The following is a 22,142-nucleotide window of genomic DNA, read 5'->3' as shown; positions in this document are numbered from 1 at the left end:
AACCCTTTGCTGCTATTCCTCTTCAGTTTTCCTTATGCAGGCTACAGACCTGCTCTGATGTGCACCACGGTGTGCCTCACGTACGCCTCCCCCTGCAATGACATGCAGTCCTAACCCGTGTTTTTCTGTTTCAGCAAATACGCTCTCATCTGATTACACCTCCCAGGAGCAGAGGAGCTTTGGTTAACTACTGCCCTGGAAGCAATCAGAAGAGGTATCAAAAGCAGGGTCTGAGCCTGGCAATAGGAGGATTACAAACATCTGTAACGCAGACCCCCGTGGTTTAACCCACTGGCCTCGATGCTCAGCTGAAGGCGGCCCTTCATCCTCCTGCCACAAGGTCAGGGAGGAGGTACGGGAGAGTGACGCAGGACAGCACCGCCACACACTGGGTCCCTGCCAGACTCCTGCCTGCGGCTGCCGGCATACATCCCAACCCATTTTTAACAGCTGCACAGCCAGCACAGGTAGCGCCAGCCACATGCAAGCAGTTTTGCTCAAGCTGAAAGACAGCTTTACCCTCTGGTGCCACAGCACCTGGACACTTAGAGAGTCGGTGTCAGCTTCTCGCAGGCTGGGACCTCCTCAGACCGGGCTTAAACTGGAGCTGGGTGCTGCGATCCCGTTACGAATATAGCCCTGCAGGGAAACCACGGGTGCCATTTCTCTGAAGCGCAGCATTTTGATTTTCAGGATTATCCAGACAGGTGGGGTTCTTCCCCCTCTCCCGCAGCCCTTGCTCCCGCAGACATCTCTGAGAACGAATACGATGACAGGCGTGCGCATCCCGCCTGGCGCGGCTGCGCCGGCCGGCCCGGAGGAGCGCTCCCGCCGGACACCGGGCTCCGCACCGGCAGAGGGGACTCGCGGGGGCGGCGGAGCGACAACCCGCCGTCGCTCTCGCCTGTCCCCCGCCCCGCCGCCGGCAGCGGCCCCGCGGCCGCCCGCTCGTTTCACACCCCGCCGCCTCGCCTCCGGCCGCCGCACGTCGCCCGCCGGCCCCGCCGCGGCAGCGGCGCCCCGACCCCGCCTCGCCCCGGCCGCCCCAGCCGCTGCCGCCCCCCGAGCCCCCCGCGGGCCCCGGGGCCGCCCCCCGGCCCGGCCCGGCCCCGAGCATGCTCAGTGCCGCCCTGACCTACTTTCCCCTGCTGGAGCCGGCGGCGGCGGAGCGGCGGGCAGCGCTGCGCACGGCACGGCGTGGCACAGCACTGCGGCAGCGCCGCGCTCCGCCCGCCCCGGCCCCGGCCCCGGCCCCGGCATGGTGCTGCGCGGGGCGCGCTGAGGGCACGGCGGCGGGCGCTGCCGCGGGGCGGCGGCGGGAGCGGCGGGCGAGCGGCAGCAGCCGGCGGGCAGGTGAGCGGGCGCGGCGGGGGGCGCGGGCCGCGGTTCCCCCTGCGGGCGGCCGGGCGGGCAGTCCCGGGGAGGCGCTGCCTGCCGCCGCCTCGACCGGCCGCGCCGCGCCGCCGGCACCTGCCGCGGTGGCTGCGGAGCTCCGCGGTCCCCGGCGCGGTGAGCCCCGGCGCGACGGGAGCGGAGTGATGCTGTGTTCAGCGTGAAAGTTCGAGGGATTAATTCAGATGGGCACCGGCGCTTGCAGGACGGTGTGCTGCTTTGGGCAAAAAAGCTAATGAGCCCAGAGCCTTCACCGGAGACCTTCGACTCCTGCGCTCAGGATGCTCGTTGCTGTCCCGCGCTGGGAAGGAGAAGGGGAGGGTTTGATTCACTGCGGAGACCTCTTCATTGGAGCTGACTTCTTAAGAGAGCATAAGTTGTGCTGCTTGAAATTTACAATAAAGGCTGCCTCCTGGTACTTTGCTTTAATTACCCTTTTACTTCACAGGGTAGTCTCTCCTAAGGTAAAACTCAATTTCAGAAGCGCCCTGAGGGAGCAACAATCTAAAACTTCAGAGCGGTCTTGCAGTAACTATCAAATACGGCTGCGTAACGGGGCAGATCCGAGCAGCATAGGACGAGGGAGCTTAAGAGAACAGAGAGCACTACTGAGCAGGCACTTCCCTAGTGCGTTGCTGGAGAGGCTTGTAAGAGACTGCCCTTGCGAACAGTCCGCTTTCAGTTGTTAAACTGAAGCATCTCAAATGGAGCTTCCCCGATAGCCCAGCTCTGGAAATACAAGTACCAACCGTGTAAGCGAGGCTAAACACTAACCGCGACCTCATTTGGTAAGTATTGGCTTGAAAGGCTGTAAAGTTAGTTCAAAGGGGAAAACATAAAGGAGTTAAAAGGGAAAAAACATAGCATTTGAGTTTTTCAGGGCCATTATGTTGTGGAAGAGTTTCTCTGCTGCAGTACGACAAAATATGACACATCTCTGTTCAGTGGAGATGGTGTTTGCATGGCAGGAATCTTTTTTTTGTCTGGCATAGCATGTACAGTTAGCAGCAGCACCGTTGATAAACTTGTGGTTGGTGTAGTGGGAATCCTTTTTTATTAGAATCTCATTTAGACTGCACTATATCAACATCAGTTGATGCGGAGTGCAACTTAGAGTGCTTTTTTTTTTTTCTTTCTGAAGAATTTGAAGTTTTCAGAGGCCTAGACAAACAGCAGAACATCCATGAAAAAAAAGGGCTTTCTTCCTACTTTAATACAGTGATATGTAATATTTTTCCAAGATGTGTTTCCCATCCTGAAAGCTTAGAGATAAAATCAGTTGCTCTTAAACATTTAACACGCGGTGGGAACATGGCTGTGAATTCTGAAGTGATCTATGTTGTACAACTTCAGTTGCCTCCCTGCCCTGCCCCCCTTGCCTCCCTGCAATTAGACAGGTCCTGAGTTAATGGGGAAGAGGAGGATGGAGTTGGCACAGGAACCTGGTTAAAATGCATTTGTCACTTTAACCAGGGGGAAAAAACACCCCAAAGTCAGCCAACAGAAATATACAAAACCACCTACATACAGTTTATGAGCAGGTCACATTGGTGACACGGTGATAAAGATGTTGGGGAATCTTGCCTAGAAAATTTGGACTCTGGGGACTGGCATTTCTTTTATGGTTTAAACTTCTTGCCACTGTAAGGCAACACTGAGATATGGATGCAACTTATAACAGGGATAATGAGCTTGCCAGGAGCTGAAGTAACCTGTGTTGAGCTTTGCTAACAGGGTCTTCTTTCTCTGTCAGCAAGTTGCACCTTTACTAGAAATTTTTGCAGGCACAAACACCTATGTTCCTACTTTGAGATATCCTGGACCATATTAGTATGTTACCAGAAGACTGTGGTGTAAGACCAAGCTCCTGGTGACTTCCTGCAATTTTTTTTGTTCTTGTGGTTCTGAGCTGCTGTCCATCCATGTAGACTTGTGTGACTTTGCAAATGTTTCTTTGTAGTTTTCATTTTGTTACTTAGTTCTGTTAACTAAAACAGTGGCATCTTCTGTCCACAAACAGACCCATTTTAGAAACCTAATTTCCAAGGCAGTGGAGATACCATTACTTTTCACCAGTGACCCTGACTAAAATAATTAATAGCAGCATTTTAGAGCATCATATCTTCCCTCTGCCAGGAAGGCTGTGAAGCATGGACAAAACTTCTGTGTATTTGTGTCAGGATAGAGGATTTCAAACAGATTTAGTGATTTTGATTTAGCTATCTAAGAAATTTTGGTAATGGACTTTATTATTTCAGAGTAAAAGTAATTAGCATGAGTAGCACCTGTTTATCAGAAAATAAGGAGCTCTGTATAGATCTATGTAAATATCTTATCTTGGAAGAGGGCCACCACATGCAGAGGAATTACATTAAGAATAGCCTACCTTGCTCAAACTTAATATTTAATTGACATGATTCTGCCTCCCTGAGAGTTTTATACTAAGAAACGATTTCTTCTGATACTTTTAAGTCAGGCAAGGCCAGGGCATGTATATAGCGCGGTATCTGTACTGTTGCATGTGCAGTGCCTGCCACACAGTCCCATATGTGCATGACTGTGTGGTACACAGTCCTGCTGGCAGTACTGGATCTGACATAGAAATAACTGGGGCAAAAGTCTGAAATTACAGAGGTTCTTTAGGTAAACTTTTGAGGGCTTCCAGCTAAATTTTTGCATATACATGGCCTTACATAGACATGCCTGGAAAGGGCTGAATTGATTAGTTATGTACAAGCAAGACTTAATTTGATGTGTGGTGTCCTTTGAATCCTGTCTGCCATCCCCTTTGTTACTTGTGGAGGAAGTAGGCACAGGCACTTTTAACCTGCAATGATCCTTTTCTATTGCAATCAGTCATGAATGGTTAGATTCCTTTGTATTCCCCCTCTGACAAGGTTAATCCTGTCCTAATCACGGCATCTACATGTAGCCTTTTTGCCCTGTATCCCGGAAAACAGCAAATGTGAAAGCCAGTCATTAAAAATTATATCCATTTTGTGATTCTGTAGGGATAGAGAAGAATTAGTCATACTCAAATCTGGTTTGTTTTTTTTTCTCTTATAGTCCAACTAAAATGGGAGCCTTTTGTTAAAATAGTATAATGAAAACTGTCAGTGCATTGAAAACATTCACTTATGCAAAGCATGTAGAAAATTTAGAGTTTAAGTAGCAGAAGTCTTTAGCTCGTCAAAGCTCTTCATATCTTTGTTTAAACAAAACCTAATTTTTAATTTTATGTCTTGGTTCAGTGTCCTATATCTGGAATATTTCTTCTGCATTTGGAAAAAGAAAACAGTTAGATGTGCTTAAAGGATGGTTAGCTTTGGCAAACACAGCTCAAAAGAGGAAGTGGAGTGGATTGCTCTGCATTCTGCATTGCTATGTTCTTTGCGGGGTTACATAAGGCATGCCAAGAGCATATGAGATCTGTTGTATTTGCTGACTTTGGTTATTTAAACTGTTGGCAGAATAATGCTTACAGATTGTTGATATAAATAAAAGATAAGATGCAAGTAAAGAAAATGAAAGATACATGGAACTTGGTGAGTCCAGGCAGCCTGCAGATGTATGTGGAAGTGTGGGAGAGATTCTCTGTGCATCTTCTTTGTTCCTTCTGTCTCAACAAAGGGGACTTTTAAGCATTGATCCATCTGCATTTACTGCAACAGCAAAACAGCAGCTATGCTGAAAGCTCTCAAGGAGTTAAGCAAGTGTCTCTTAAAGCCGTACAGATGTTTCTGGAATAATAGCTTTGTATACAAAACTATATTGAGTGGCAATTGTCCAGCCTCCAAATAAATACAAATCCCAAATAAATCTGGATAATCTACTTAAGTATTTATTTGTAAGATTAAAAGTTCTGTAAAGAGTGCGTACCTAATCAAACATAAGCTGGCCTTAAAGATTCTTCACTACTGAGAGTGCTGAATCTGCTTTATGATCTGGGTAGCCCACAGCTCAGCAGAACATTTCCACCACGGTACCTGTCTTGATTAAGAACACCAAGCTTCTCCACTAAATATAAAAATTTTCTTTTACTGCAGTCATTAAAATACTTTGAAGAAAGAACACTTGAATGACTCAGTCCGTATCAGAGCGCACATAAGAACTACAACTTCTTTAATGAAAAGTTAAGCATCCAGGTTGCCTCAATGTCTTTGTTACTTTAGCATATTTCACAGAAAGTTAATTTGATACAGCAGAGATGGTGGATTACAGGACCTATGACACCAAAAGGGAACTTTTTCAGAGGTTTTGCATTCTTGAGGTACTTTTAAATAATCCCTCCAATAATTTACTACCAGCAGTCTTCACCTATTCATTTTTAGGTTAATGGATTAAGGTCTGTGAATATTCATTGACATGAGAGAAGTGCACATCAACCATTCAAAGACATGGTTAAAACAATGCCTCCATTCAAATATTTGAAGTGAAGGGTTCCTTAAAGTCTCTAGGACATCACGTGCTTGCTAGTTTTGCAATGTCAAGACATGAAGTAGGATAAAGAGCAACAAAACTGAGGAGGATTTACAGTAAAACTATTCTAAAATATTTACACACTCATAAAGGCAACATGAACTTCTTCATTGTACCATTGCTGAATAGAATGGCATGTACTTCTTTCCCTACACCAAAAGCCTGGATATAGCATTAATTTTTGATCACACATATAAAATGTGGAATCACCTTATTCCTTGGTGCTTTTTTGCTGCAGTTTATCAATACATTATGAAAGTCTGAAATTAAGATAACTGACTCTTTACAGTCATTAACTTTACTCTGTTACCCCCTACAGTGTTGGATGTGTTCAGAACAAAATAACTTCAGAAGATACTCATTACAAATTTTACTTTTTCTGCCATTCATGGTAGAATAAGCTATGACCCTTGATTCTTCCATTTTCTTTCTTTTGTTATGTATCATTTGTCACCTTGCAAAACAAATCGGCAAATGTTTGCTTGTTATAGCTTACCAGTGCCTACAAAACATAAAACTAATTTATAGACTTCTTTATTTTCTTTTAGACAGGATGCCTAGAAAAGGGCTCCAGGTTGCCATACTGACAGCCATTTTTGTTCACTGCCCAGGGCTATACACTCAGAGGACAGTGAATACACAGAAGGCAGTTAAGTCCCCACATTCTGCATAAACCATCATAATCTATGAACCTGCACAAGTAAATTATATACAGCCTTTCTTGAATCTTCCTAAATTCCCAGCCCTTATTTTATCTTGCGTCCAGAAATTTCAGTCTAGTCATCGTTAATCAAAAGCTTCCTTCTCTTTCCTCCCACTGCCCTGTCTTCCACCTCTTTTTCACTGAAATGTGTCTTGTTTTAGTATTATGAGAAGCAGTAAATACATATCCCTCAGCTGTCATCTTTACACCATTCAATATTGTGTATATTTTTAATAACATCTCTTCTTACTCATCTACCATCTGAAGTCAGTAGTCTGAAAAGGTTATCTTAGTCTGTCTTTGAGTCCAACTTATTTCTGCTTTATTCTATTTTGCGATCAGATTCACCACGACTGACAGTTCTTTAGCATCAAGAAGCCAGGTCTATCAGCAGACAGTAACCTATGAACTTTAGAGTCTGACTGTCTACATGTGGGAAACCCCCCAACATTCACACCCCAAGTAAGTGATATTTCATTAGTTACCTAGGCTGGAAATAAGTCCTCTCTATATGGTAAAGAGGACTTAGCATTATTTATCATGTCAGTACAATGGAGAAGGCCAAACACATTTTTTTCAGGCTGCAGTCAATGCTCTCAGTCTATCTTGTCATTAATATACTAAATACATAAATATACTAAAATACTGCTACTCAAAAATAAAAGGATTATGAAGGCAATTTCCCAGCATTCCATACAGAAATTTTTAAGATGAGCCATATTTCTTCACATTGACTTCTCCAAGGCAATTCTTGATTTGTGTTTCTTGAGTATCAGAGCTTCTTCAGGTTGGGAGGGGCCTCTGGGAGCCATCTGATCCAACACCCTACTCAACACAGGGCCAGTGTAGACCAGTTTGCTTAGACTGTGTCTGGTCAAATTTTGAACATCTCAAAGGGTGGAGATTCCACAGCCCCTCTGGGCAACCTGTTACAGGTCTTGACTGACCTCCTGCTTAAAAATTTCTTCATAATCGTAATTTCTGTTTTTGCAGCTTGTGTCCTTTGTCTTTTTGTCTTTTCACTGCACACCTCTGAGAGGAGCCTGGGTCTGTCTTCTCTGTATTCTATCAGGTGGCTGAAGGCAGCGAGTTTGACACCAAGTGGCTGAGCACACTTGGCCAGGGCAGTATCACACAGCCCTGATGGGAAGCTTCTAAAAGATTCCCAAGCAGGTGAAAGCAGCTGCAGAGGCTGAAATATGCACATGGTTGGGAGCTGCTGCCCAGTTGGGAAGCCCCAGCCTAGATGTACAGAAGGAAGCTTTTCATCTCACAAACATCGCCAATGTCCCACCTATTCAACATAGCCAGGGAAGCAAAAAAAACCCCATGAAGTTATGAAAGGACTGAAGTCCCTCCAAAGAGAATGAAGAGAAAAGCCCTTTTGGAACCAAGCCTTAATATTTTATGGACTAGAAAAATAAGTCAGAAGGCTTCTGCTACTTGTAAATGAGTGACATTTCTCTTCATCTGCCTGTCTGGACCCTAGTAGCATAACCTTTTCTGTAGGTGGTTCTCACTCTTAGGCCTATGGACTGGCAGTGAGCTCCCCACCTTCCATGTGGCGTGAGTTCCTTCATTTGCATTCCTGTTCCAGTAAAACCTGTTAACTTTTACTTTTGCCCACTCTGTAAAGGAAGAGTAGTAATTAGGTTTTAAATAATAAAGAATTGGCTTTAGTTTTGTTTTGTAGCATCATCCTTGATACTTAATTATAGACAAAAGTGAACTAGAATGAAAATAATTTCATTTTCTTGATCACTTACAAGCCAAGCAAGATAGCATTGGGATGTTAAAGCTATAGGAACATAATTTATGCGTTATACAATAAGCTGGCTTCTTGTGCTTCATTTCTGAATTGAATAACTTCACAGTTAATAGGATTACACATTATTCCAAGAGCAAGAACAGGCCAGTCTTACAGAATTGAGTGAGCCAGGAAAAGGTATGCATCACTGCCCTCCTTTGCTGTTCTTTTGTGCTCTGTCACCCTGTTGTTCTGCACAAATGCAGTACTTACAAATGTGGCCCTTCACCCACAGTCATTTTCTTTGGCAGTAGTATACTGGGAAGCACACTCATCTGTGCCATGAAAAAATAAATGGTCAATCAGAACATGTCTCTGAGTGATTAATGTTCCCAGCCAGTCCAAGCTGTAAGTGTCTTCTGTTTAGACTGATTCATTATTTTGGATAGAGACATTTTAACCTTAGTTTTTGTCCCTGCTTCACATAGTAGGAGTTATACCACCATCCTGCAGCTATGCTTGTTCTGGAGCACATTCCAGGGAACTTTCTTGGATAGAAATGCAGACAGAGCATGCTAGAGCTGGCTATCATGTAATTTAGAAGAAAAGCTTGTCGTAGTTCCCTCATGTGGCTCAAGTCTCATTCGGTTTTCCTTGGAAGTTAATCCCATGAGCAGCAAATCTGTTACTTTCAGATTTTCAGTTTATACCATTTGGGTTGGGGAAGAAAAAACCAAAATTATTTAATGTAAGGACCACTGAAAACCATCTTTCAGTGGTAAATGTTGCTACAGATACCATACAGCAGAGTATGTTCTCTATATGTATGTTTTGGGTGCTGGAGGAGAGTTTGGGGGTTCTAATTCTGTCGTGGGAGGTAAGCCTAACTACAACTTTAGGTAGAAAAGACATCTCAGAGTAGTCAGGCATTCTCCTTTTCATGCACCACAGTTTTAAAATTACTTCTAAAAAAAAAAAAAGGAGGAGGGGTGGGAAGTGGAAAAAGTGTATGTAACCACATTAAATATACTACAAACATTTTATGTCTTTTTCAGGTAGCTCATGTGCTTTGGGGATGGGCAAAAGGAACATTTACAGTCTTTCCATGGCCAGAAATTTAACTTTATGTTTACAGTGACCCTTTTGTGGCAAAAATGTTTCCAGAGACTCGGTCTGTTCCTACAGAGCTGTACTCAATATTACAGATGTCCTCCTTCGTTAGTGTCCTGTGTTACTCTGTCTTGAGGAGTTATTACAGTAATCTTTGTTTTCAGCTAGTCAATTCAGTTTTCTCTGACTTTGGGTCAGACTACAAGGTTACAGTTTTGGCTGCCTTCACCAGGTTTCTTGTGGGCTACGGCTAATTACCGCCTCTCATGGCCAAGATATAGGGTGACAGCACTGTACCCACTTCTCCGATATTCTGGATTCTCTTCCGTCTTTTCCAGAAGTGGGCAGACGTCGCTAGCAGTTCTATTTCAGTCTTCTTAGCCTTCTCCCCATTTAGTTGTGCGATTGAATCATAACCCATTACATCACTTGTGTTTGACAAAGCAGCTGGCACCCAGATTTGTTTTCCCTGATATGCTCAGGCTGCTATTGTGCCTGCAGCAAAGCAGTAGGACAGAAACTCTCAGGAAATCTCCCTTTGCACCAGACTCTGGTGCAAGCACATTTTCTACCCTTTCAGTTCTGTTTCTGATTCTTGCTACTTTCCCAACCTGACTAACATTTTTGGTCCCGCCCAACAGGTCAGTAGAGGGTCCTGGACAGGCAGGTCCCTGCATGGTCACCCTTTAACTTTCTCGTGCTAGGTGAAGCTGAGAAAAACTTTGGTTTCCTCCATATTTTTTTGTTCCCCACTAACAGTGCAGAGGATGCACACCAAAGAAAATATTCCCTATCACTTACTTCCTAGTTGCCCTGTGAACATTTGTCCTAACTTGCATCTTAAAACACCATTCTTCAGTGAGATCTCTCCCTGACTCCCTGAACGTACTCAAGTGTCCATCAACAGCACTTCCCTGGGTGGCACATGAAAACAACAGCCACCATTTCCAAACACTCTGCTTTAAACCTGCTGCCTGGTTATTCCTCATATTAGTCGTCAAACTCTGTTTATTTCAAACAGAAATGCATCTGCAGAGGTATTTAGTGTTTTCTTAATATTCTTCATTCCAGGAACATACATGGAAAAGTACATTCCCAGGAGTGACATGAGTAGGTATGAGTCTCCCACAGCAGACATAAATTATTCAGCTCTATTTCTTAAAATTTACTGCAGCTATTTATGATTCAATTCTGTGCCAGAGTGAGGGAGTCGCTATTATTTTCAGACAAGTAATTGGCCCTTTGACCATATTAAGAATCAGCCACATTTGTTATCGTCACACAAAAGTACGGGTTTTACTTTCATATGCTCAGCGTTAAAAACAGGTTTACCATATGTTTATATCGAATAGACACACCTTACGTTGTTACTGCCATCACACGCTTTCCAAACATACATCCACAGCATCCCTGTGCTGTAGGAGTTCAGTGGGCCACCAGCTGCCTTGAGCTTCCTAATACACTGTGGGTCCTTCCTTACAGGTTTTCTCATCACCCATTGGGGTGATGCTATTTCATTTCCTTCTAGAATGCAAATTGCTCTCCAGACTAAACACCTTTTTTAATTGTTACTGATTTTTCTGCCATCAAAAAATACGGTAGGCTCAAATACAATAATAACAAGCCACCACCAGTAATCAGCAACACAATGCTTAATTTATGTTGTTCTTTTGCCCTTCCCATTGTCTTAATCCAGCCAGTCTTTGTTCCTGCTCCCTTGCCAGGAGGTGTGACGTGTCTTTTGGCTTTTCTGTATGGCGCAATGCAGATCTATAACACTGTACAGAAACATTTTATAGAGTGAATATGTGTAACCATAAAGAATGGCTGTCTGCAAGGTTAATGGAGTAGTAGAAATGAGATGTAAATAGTTACTGAAGTGAAAAGGCAGAACTGAAGGATTTTTTCCAAAGTGCAGATTCAGACAGGCTGTACCTATACGGAACTTGAAAAGCGCAGGCTCTATATGCTTTGCATAATTGGAAATGGATTTCTGAAGTCATTGTTTATATAGCTTTATATGACTTTTTTGCATATTAACTTACTATTATTTGCATATTAATTTAAAGTTAAAAATTATTCTGACTCTTCAAGACAAGTATTTCCATATTCAGTTATTAGAAAAACAGACTAAAAATGAGGGCAGGCTTTGAGTTGTGACAGGCATCCACACCATGCACACAGCTTATCTAAAAAAACATAAGTTTGTCATTTCTACTAATGATTCATACTACAAAATGGAGGAAAATATTTTTGTGTTTTAATAACAGTTGTATCTGTCTGTATGAAATTAAGTTCATTGCTTTACAGAGAACAGGGGATAGAGAAGAAAACAACCTAAGTCAAATATTACCAGTGAAAGACAGTAATGTTGCTTTCTTTCCTTTTTGAATAAAGAATAAAAGAGGGATGGGGATTGATTGATGAATTGATTTCATTTTAGTTTCTTTTATATATGGAACTGACCTAACCCTGTCAGCAGTCATTTTCCATGCTAAGGTAGATGAGTTACCATGATGTCAACCTGATCTTGAATAAAATGTAATCAGTTTTGCAAGTGATATGTTCATTTGGAGAAAGTTTGTTAGATAGTTACCTATGTTTGGATTTCAGGTAGATTCCTCTAACTAACAAATTTCATAAGTTTCAATTGTTTACCTTAGAAACACATGACTAAAACCAATGTAGCTAGCTAGTCTGATGTGATTTTAACATTTGTGGCCCTTGGACTCTGAGTGAAATTTTCAAAGGTGCTCCTTTTGAGGCCAATGTTGTGCCCTCAGTCAGTATTGAATGGCAGTTGTGCTCATTGGGAGCGTAATGAGGCCAATAGAGAACACACTTGTAAACCCCTCTGTCTACAAATTGAAATCACTGTTTAAGAAAGGGCTCACTGTAGATGATCAGTTGCAGGAAAATATTGTAGTAAGAGTATGCAAAAAGTACACAGGCAAAATGCTTAATGCCACATAAGGAATGGAAAAGTCCCAATCTCGTTAGTATCTCAAAGAAACCCTATCCATAATTATGTCACTAGTGAGTATTTTTATTTCTAAATCAGCTCTAAAAATGGTATTGAAATTACTTTATCAAGTCCTAAATATCCTCTTTTAAGAATATTCTTCTATGCTATGTTTTATCTTTATCTCAGAAAACTTAAAAAAAATGTAGTAGCTTAACAAGTGACTGGTCCAAGATGTTTTGCTGTATATGCTATTGTATTAGGACAAAATTGTGTATATTAAGGATTCCAACGTCAGCTCCAAACCCCGTTTCTGGAGCAGTTCTTTCTTGCACCGTATTCCACAATTCACCTAAGGCCATGCACGTGGCAGAGCTGCAGCAGTGAACTGCTGGTAGTGACAGCTTTAACGTGCTGTACCTTTGTTTTTCCTGTTGATTTTGCAAATGTTAAAAAAAAAAATAATCTGTAGAACTTTTGGCATAAAACTGTAGCTGCTTCTGTAGCTAAATTGCTGCTAAGTGTCTAGGTGATAAAAGCCTTCTCCCACGCCTGCCACTCTGAACAACACTATTGTCAGGAAAATGTATGCATCTTTTTCCAGTAAGAATAAGGACTATGATAACATTAGCATTTAGACAAGACACTGAGCTGATGACTGTGAAGTGCATTAATGGATGTGTCACTATTTTAAAAGAGCACACCTAATGGATTGTTTATACATGCCATCTCGTTGTACTTATTTATTTATTTTATAGGATATTTCAAACATAAAATTGCACAGATCAAAGTAGAACTCTCCTGTGACCTCCTCACCTCAAGGGCCTGCGTTCAACAGAACCGATCCCAGTTCCCAGCCAGTTGCGTATACCACTGAAGGAAAATGAACATACTGAAAAGCCACCACTTTTTGTACTTTCTGCCCACCACACGCCTTGTCATCTTATTAGCAGCTTTGACGACTGCTGAGGATGTGACTAATAGCACTTTCAACCGCACTGACATGAACACGGGATCTGTGCCTGTGGTGATCTCCCGCATCAACCATATTATAGTCAAGGAGGGGAGTAGTGCCTCAATCGACTGCAATGTCCAGGGTAGTCCTAGTCCACATTACACATGGTACAATTCCAATGGTCGCCTGCTCCGAGAGGAGGAGAATAAAGGTAAGATCTTCGTATTCTCTGTAGCCTGTCCAGAGACACTTCTGATTTCAGCAGGTTGACTAATAACCTGAATTTAATGGCCTGACTGTGGTATTTTCCTGTGTGAAAATACATGAAAGCCTTATGGAGGCAGCCATAAATATGTTGTGTGCACCTTGGAAGAAAACAGTTAACATTTTTTTAACATGTTATTTATAGCAATACATAGCAAGAAACTGAAGCACTTAACAGAAGGTGTAGACAGGCTTCTTTTCATTGGAAGACTTCGGGTTTGATCTTGTTTTCCATTCTGTCCTCTTTTGTTCTCTGGCACGCAAAAAGACTAAAAGCTATTTTCCAACTTAAGGGAGGATTTTCTTGTCATTTGAGAATAGTTTGTTGGCATGAATTCAACACAGCTAACTCCCTGATACACCTGCTGTGTTTATGCATACTGCCACAGGAGTGTGAGAAACAGGAGATGCCCAGAATGACCAACAGAAAAACCTATATAGGGCAGCAGTCAGAACAACAAGCCAAGTTTGAGCCTTCCTGGCTTTAGTTAAGACTCTTCAGTTGCATTTGCCAGAGACCTTAATTACACACAAGCTTGTTTTCCTTAAATGGAAGGTTTGGGTTATAATCCTAGTTATACATCTAGGGGACGTTTTTGGGGGTGGAAGGTATTTTGTTCATGTAATCCTTCCATACTGACTGCTTTGTTCACAGCATGTTGAAATAAACTCTTGGTTATTCATACTAAATGCAAGGTATCTTGCCTAACAGCTGACCTGAGGGAGAACTCGGCTATGACAGGAGTAGTGAATGACCCAGCTGGATGTGCAACAGCATAGTGTATCTGTAAATGGTTATATTTTACATTACAGTATTTTGTAATTTTTTGAATAAAGCTAGAGAAAGGAAATATTTAGGCTAGTAAGTGGACTTTCGGATATAATTTGTGCGGTCATGGCAACATACTGTGATTAGTATGCTAGAGTGTTTTACTAAGGCTCATAAAGAGAAATTTCACCCCTCAGTTAGGCATTTAACTTTAGGACTTTCTATAGTCAATTGAGAGAGGTAGCTACTAACACAAATGTTTAGGGAGGTGAACAAAAACTTTGACCAAATCAGTAAAAACTGCAGATGTGGTATTAAGGCAACATCACTTTAACTTTAGACTTTCAGCAGTGCGCTTCCTGCTTTAAGAAACTGTCTTCCTGTAAGAAATGTTTCTTAGCACCTTTCTTTACTATGTATATTGTTATGTTGAGTGTGGCAGTGAATTGTTATCAAAACCCAGCAATGATACCTTTTCTAATCATTGTTTTCTCATTAAGTTTATACTATCTGCCAGTATCCACTGCCACAAACCCAGGCAATGAGTCACAGTTCAGCGCCTTTATGTCATTTATAACAGCTGGAGCCAGGATATATCAGCAAGGCGTCTTGTCATTTTACAATTAATAAAGCCCTACTTTGCCAACATTCCAATTCAAAGAAATACTGAGCAGCCAATACTCTTATTTTTTTCTTGTTCTAGAGGTGGAGAAAGAGGTGTCATCTGTTAACAGAGGCTGACATTTCCTCTGTAAAAGAGAGTTTTCCTATGATTTTGGGGTGATTTTTTAATAATGAGGTTCTGCTTTAGATTGAGCTTTTTATTTATTCTATGTTTTTTAAATATAGGCAAAGTGATTCGGCTGTTTTCAAGAATTAAGCTAGGGCAAAAACCCAGTGTTTCAGCTAAGTTAAAAATTCTAAATAAGAGGATAAATCGATGTAATTGAGAACTGTCCGTACAGGAACTGAGACAGGGATCTTGTGGGAATACTTTCTACATAGGCTTCTACTGGCAGCAATATAAAAAAAAAAAAAAATTTTTTTTTCTTTATAACTTACATAACCTATCTTTGTAACTTAACTGACCATAAGATTGTGATAGATGCCATGCATATTAACATTTTTTATGAGCGTGTTTTAGGACATGATCTGTTATTCACAGCTGATGTTAGGGATTTGATAGTAACAGAACCAGGATCTCAGGGGCAGACAAGCCTTTGTGATGGTAAATTCTTTGTCTTCTTGTGAACATTATTTCCTTCTTCCAAAATCTTTAGCCAGTTTGACAAAGCTGAAGTTTAAGACTGTGATGATCATGTGAACAAAATACTTCTAACTAAGTTACTTTGTCTCCTCTCCCGCAGGAAAGTGGTGGTTTCATGACAATGGGCTACTAAACATTACCAGTGTGTCTTTCGAAGACAGAGGTAAATACACATGCGTTGCATCTAATACATATGGCAGTGTTAACAATACTGTGACGCTGAGGGTTGTTTTTACCTCCGGAGATATGGGAATCTATTACATGATTGTCTGCCTTGTAGCTTTTACCATTGTTATGATACTGAACATTACTCGGTTATGTATGATGAGCAGTCATCTGAAGAAAACAGAGAAAGCAATCAATGAATTCTTCAGAACAGAAGGGGCAGAGAAACTCCAGAAAGCCTTTGAGATTGCAAAGCGTATCCCAATTATCACTTCAGCCAAAACGCTCGAGCTTGCCAAAGTAACTCAGTTCAAGACCATGGAATTTGCTCGCTACATTGAAGAGCTTGCTCGGAGCGTACCTTTGCCACCGCTTATCATGAACTGCAGGACTATAATGGAAGAAATTATGGAGGTTGTCGGTCTGGAGGAGCAAGGACAGAATTTTGTACGGCAGACAGCAGAAGGCCAGGAAACCACTGAAACAGATGAGCTGTATATGATCCCAAATGCTTTGAAGCGCAGTGACTCTCCCACAGCTGACTCTGACACATCATCACTGCATGAGCCATCTCAGCAGATTGCAATAAAAGTGTCAGTTCACCCGTTGTCCAAAAAAGACTGCATGGACGGTCAGTCACAAGAAAGCATGCAGTTTGACACCAAGGAAGAAGACACTCCTCAAACACCAGCACTTCCTGCAGAACCCCCTCCTGAGCCTTCTGCTGAACTCAGTTCTGATGACACAGCATTGGCAAATGACAAAAATACATGTGTTATATATGAAAGCCATGTATGATAGTTACTCCTGAATCTATGCATAGCAGGAAAATCAGGTGGAGCTCTTTTAAAAATACGTATTGTACTTGCCGCTAAGCCTTACCTGGAGACTATCATAGCAAAAGCATGTATGTGGATTATCTGGCACTTTCTTCTCAGTTTGACTTTAGTTTACCATGATGTATGGCAGAGTAATTGCTATTACATTAATATTAATTGCTCTTTTCAATTAGGAGTATTTCCAAGAAACATTTACCTCAGCATTTTCTAGGTTGGAGTCACCTGTAGTGGCCTCCTGGAAGTCATTGGTAGTCTTTGATGTAGGACACTTGAACTTACTAAATATAAAACTGGTTTTCATTTTCCTCCTTCACTCTTGTTATTTCCATCTCTTGCATTTTTGCAAATATTATCATATGAATTTGAAATATTGCCCAAGGGGCAGCACTCCAGTAGCCAAATAAAATCCTAATAGATCCCATTTACAAAGCCTCTTTGCTCAGCTGCATTGTGATTTAGAGGACTATTAAAGTTAAAATGTTTCCATTTCATTTGTTACCACACTGTTCAGGAGCATGGGAAGTAGTTTTTCCTTTTCCATGGAATGAAGATACCAACAATTGGGGTTTTTTCACACAGAGAAGCAACTTCAAGGTGTATTTCACAGATGGGAAAGCCCATAAACATCTTACAGAAAGCTGAAGTCCAACAGCTCTGCAGGGGTTTTTTGCATATATTTGATCATTTTTTACTTTGTCAGAAGTTTATATGGCAAACAGCTGCAAATATGCAACATGTCCTCTTTTGTAGTAATTTGGTAGGAGTAAGTATGCACTCCTTATCAGAAGAGATTGAGGTTCCTTAACAGTCCTGCAGATGCTGATGTCATCAGCTGATGACAAGGCTCTAATGGCAGATGAATCTTTCATTTGGATTCTCAATTTTGTGCAGATTCATATTCTGAAGTTCAAGCCTAAATTCATCTATTAGCATAAGTTTGAGAGTGTTCTACCCAAACTTAAAAAAAATTATAATCAAATGTCCTGTGAAATTACAATGATGATCACACAAACTGTTTACTGTGTCATGATTGCTTTGGTATTTTAAGAACCTCCTACCTATGTAGGATGTTCAGCGCTTGAGCACATGTGACTCTACCCCAATAAAGCTTTAATGATCACAGTGATTGTGGCATTAAAAAGAATCAACATTTATGCCAGGAAATGCCAGGAGTGGAAGGGAAGTTATGATTTCTGTTGCCAGACACACAATAAAAAGGACCTTCTCCAGAGTGAATCTGGAAAGAAGGCACTTACAAGGAGGAGTTTGTGTAGGATTAATAGCATATTACTTAATCAGCTGACACACATTTAATTTGGAACTAATGAACAAACTATCACCTTACAGTTTTTAAGAACTGTAGTGTAGGTATAGCTACTCAAAATAAATCTGGAATCAAGTATATTGCAGAAAAAATCATTTAAGTCTATGGGGAGATGATGTGTGGGTGGCTCTCTGGACATTTTATTGAAGTAGCCACATATATGTAAGTTGTCCATTGGAGGCAATCAGGTATATTAAACGCATGGGTAATTGAGACCAAACAAAGTCAATGTTGCAGCTGTCTAAAAAAAACCTTGATAATGAACTGAGATTTTATGTCAACTTATTCATGTTAAAGTGCAGAGCTTCACTAGCAGTGTAATACAGGAGTACCCCATGACTTACGTAGGTGATGCAGAGACGGCTCCATATTTACCTTTCTATGTTTATTTAAAAAAATACATGTTTAATAACGGGCTTGGGATTTTGCAACCAACTTGTGAAAATGACACCATTTAGTTGCCTAATATTGCTTTGTGCTCACCACAGTGGCAGGCATCTATACAAAATGCATTTGCAGATGCCCAAAAGGAAACATGCAAGTGCAAAGTCCCTTTAGTAACGTGGGTGGAAATATTTCAGTTCCAGCAAAGCAATATAGATCTAGAACACAGGGTAGATTAAGAGAATACCATAAAGAACCTCACTTCTGACAAGTGTGATTGAAAATACTATTGATGCAAACTCTTAATTTCTTGTCTGAATCCAAAGTACATTTCTGTTCACTGTTCACATCAGTTTTTCAAGTTACTTAATGTGCTTCTGGTATGAAAAAGGATGAGGGCAGAAACAAAAGCAGAAGCTTGCACTGAATTCTTTCAATTCATCTTAACGTCCTGAGAAGAGGCATCTTTATTTTTTTGCCTGTCCAGCATTTACAAACAATGCTCATGCATTCTAAAGTTACCTGTGTGGTATCCAACTGAGATTGCAAAGACAAGCAAGGATGCTCTCCTTGAAAGCATAAAAATAAGTTTCAAATTACACTTTAAAATAGAAGAACAAGTTTCAAAATTATTAAACTACAGCATTTTAAATGTTTGGGTTTTTTTAATTATTAACTTTTTACAGTAGAGACCAGACCCCTTCACGTATTCATATAGTGATTGGTACCAGGGAATTCTGATTCTGACTGCTGCCCTCAGACTGTCCTCCAGCCTGTTTATTATTTATTTATTGAGAAACATTTGAGAGGAAACAAGCCCCATTGTTTTCTTCTGTGTGTAAACTTCCCTGAAAATACAGATTATGTTTTTTTTCCAAAGACTGCCCACAAAGAGCATGTGTTCGAAGTACGCACAAATGTACATTGCAAACGACGTATAAGCAACAGTGATTTGGATTAGATGCATGTAATAGGTGTAGTGCTGAATTCCTGCTCTTGCAAGGTCAAAGGGAACCTTGTCTTTGCTGGAGCTGGACTCAAAACAGAGAGTTCACAGGTAGAACTGCTCCCGCCAGGCTGCTATAAATTCTTTAGGGATTAACCTTTGTGGTATTACCAGAATAAAAGCAGAACAGCACTGTATCTGAAGAAAATACAGATTGGAATGGTTCTGGTTTATGTATTTTTTTCTGTTTTCATGTATGCTGCTCGGTATCTTTATGCATCCATTATGTAACACCTGTAAGCAGCTTTTTACATGCTTTCAGGCACGTCCTTTGAGGGAGATAGATGGGAAGCAAGACCCATACCCATCTTTCATGTTCCAAACTTTCTGGCTGTGATATTATAAAGTAAACAATTCATGCAGTATTTCTAAAGGAATGGCTTTTTTATGGTGTGAGAACACAATTAGCAAATAGAAAATTAGTGATGGCTCTAAGAAAACATTAACATTTGCGTTGTTACATACTTCCATGCACCTTAAGCACTTCGGGGACATTAGTGTGATCTGTTCCCATCATTGGGCTATGCACACCTTTTGTTACATTGTTCTATTTATTACAGCACCAAACATGATGATTCTTAAAACATTCAGAATCTGGAAAATCCAGTCCAACTGAATGTTTTTTCTAAAAGCCTAAGGAACACCAAGCCAGGTTTAGAAAGGAAAAGAGATTTGCAGGATGTATTTACCCCATTTAAAAGTATTTTTGCCAAAACTTCATGAAACATGACTAGATTTCTGCAGCACAAGAAATCAGTGTTGGATTTGAATTTTACACTAACTATTCTTTTTTCACTACATGTAAGACCATATTAATCAGACCACTTGAACGTAGTACTCATCTACTTACTCAACATTTTCTTTTTGAGCAGCATTTATTCACTGCTGATCCTTTTTTGTTCTCTGATTTGAGTATGCTTGTGATGAATCCTACCCTTCGGTCATTTTCTGAGATTGCAAAATTTGAAAGAACCCATAGATCTGCATTTTTGTGCAGGTTTATTGGCATTCGGTAATCATAAGACTTGCAGAATGGCATATACAGGCAGATGTTTATTTTTTAAAAAAATCGGTGCCTGTTTTATTCTAATGTACATATTATATCAGTTCTTTGATTTGCAGTTACCTTTTGACAAAAGTACTGTAACTTATAACCAGGGCTTTCTGACATTCAGTTTGGTTCAGATCACCTAATTTTGAAAAGTGTTAACAGTGTTGAATTTTAAAAGTTCTCATGGAATATCTTGGCAGCATGCTATTTTAAAAGTTGGTCTTTCAAGTATGCCATACTTAGGACAAATGAAAGCTTCTTAGATGCAAAGGAAACGCTTGCACTAAATTAGTATCTTAAGTTCTGTTTCTTTATTATGAAATCCTTTTTGATTTTACAAGAAATGTAAGACGAATATGAATGTGTTCTTTTGAGAAGCAGTTACTGTATTTTGATTTAAATAACTGTTACAATTTTATAGTTCATGGCCATAAACCACAAAGAGATCAGTTCATGCTGAAGTGGCAAAATGAAATGTGATTCAGCTTGTAAATTGATCATTGTTTCAATAAAGAATTTGCACAGAGTATGCTGAGTTTGTACACACTCAACAAGATGATAGTTTCCTAGTAAGAGTATGCCATGGTTCCAATTCAAGTGGAAGTGAACTATGTCTTTCATATACATCTGCTAATATTCCAGAAACTTTGATCAGGAGAAACAGTTATTTACCTAGAAAGGAAGTTTTAATAAAGCTGTGAAAGGTAGCTGTTGTCATTATTCAAAATAAAGACCAAATTGTTAATCGGTGTTTTTATCAGTAGCTCAAATTGCTGATGTATGTAGCGTCTTCCCTTTGGAAGCATGTCAGCAGTTCTGCATGTAATCCAAAGGACATTTTTGTCCACTCTTTCCTCTCTGAGCCTGATCATGAGGCCTTGCAAAAAGTGTTGCTGCTGTTTCAGAGTTGGAGCCAACAAAGTAAATGCCTCTTCTCCCAGAGGCATGCTAGTACCAATACAAAACAGAAGTGTGGGTTGCCACACCCACCCCCATTCCTTCATCCGCCCTAAAAGGATGAGGTGAAATGGCTTTCCTGTCCCACAGGATTGGACTGTATCACTCCCTAATAGTCTTCAGCAGGGCTTAGTTGAAGCAGACACTGTAATACCTTCTCCTGGCTCTGCTGGTGCTACACAACCAGCAGCCAGTGGCAGTCGTTGCCAGAGTCAGAGCAGGGGGGCTTGCCCTTTCACAGATGAAAGATTTGCTCTCGCCAGCTTCCTATTCTAGGCTGAAAAACATAGCCAATAGCAGCAACACAATGGCTATTTAATGTTTTAACCCCGCTATTTGAAAGAGTGCTCCACTCCGGCAAAATATTTTCCAAAGCATTTTTATTCAACGGTTTCAGTTGAGTTAATGGGACTGAGACGTCCACAATTTATCTACAAATAACTATGAAAAATACTGAAGGGGTCACAAACTGATCATAAAAATGGAATACGTATGGCTAGAGCCATATGCTGGTTTAGTGTCTTAGCATGGGACCCTGTCTGGCAACTGGGGCAGCTTGATATGCTGTGGCTTTGTTTTATATAGAACAGGTTCAAGAACCACTTCAGGATGCACCCCATCAGCATGCTGAACTCCAACAGCTTTGTTGGAGCATTTTTCAGGAAGGCAGAGTGCCACCAAGCAGTTGGTCCCAGTGAGCTACTCTCCTGAACACTGTGAAACAGACTGCCCCAGCCCCAGTGCTTCTTACTATGAGATTTTACCGTG

General features: G+C 41.1%; 1 protein-coding gene across 5 annotated transcripts; it reads left to right on the top strand.

Moving 5' to 3' along the window:
- The first annotated feature begins 1,016 nt into the window (after nt 1–1,016).
- Nucleotides 1,017–20,946, top strand: MFAP3L (microfibril associated protein 3 like). Of its 5 annotated transcripts, XM_056351466.1 has the most exons (5): nt 1,017–1,353; nt 1,841–2,180; nt 10,503–10,545; nt 13,152–13,559; nt 15,749–20,946. In XM_056351466.1, exons 4-5 carry the CDS (start codon nt 13,277–13,279, stop codon nt 16,609–16,611), a joined length of 1,146 nt encoding a protein of 381 aa, XP_056207441.1. In that variant the 5' UTR covers nt 1,017–1,353; nt 1,841–2,180; nt 10,503–10,545; nt 13,152–13,276; the 3' UTR covers nt 16,612–20,946. The 5 variants fall into 5 exon arrangements, with proteins under 5 accessions (XP_056207441.1, XP_056207451.1, XP_056207432.1 ...); XM_056351476.1 differs by lacking the exon at nt 1,841–2,180; XM_056351438.1 differs by lacking the exon at nt 10,503–10,545 and having other exon boundaries at nt 1,018–1,353.
- Nucleotides 20,947–22,142: the final 1,196 nt, after the last annotated feature.

The sequence above is a fragment of the Falco biarmicus genome, chromosome 1 (genome assembly GCF_023638135.1).
Source record: "Falco biarmicus isolate bFalBia1 chromosome 1, bFalBia1.pri, whole genome shotgun sequence".
In the NCBI taxonomy this organism is placed as follows: domain Eukaryota; kingdom Metazoa; phylum Chordata; class Aves; order Falconiformes; family Falconidae; genus Falco; species Falco biarmicus.
This window is presented reverse-complemented; position numbering and strand designations above follow the sequence as displayed.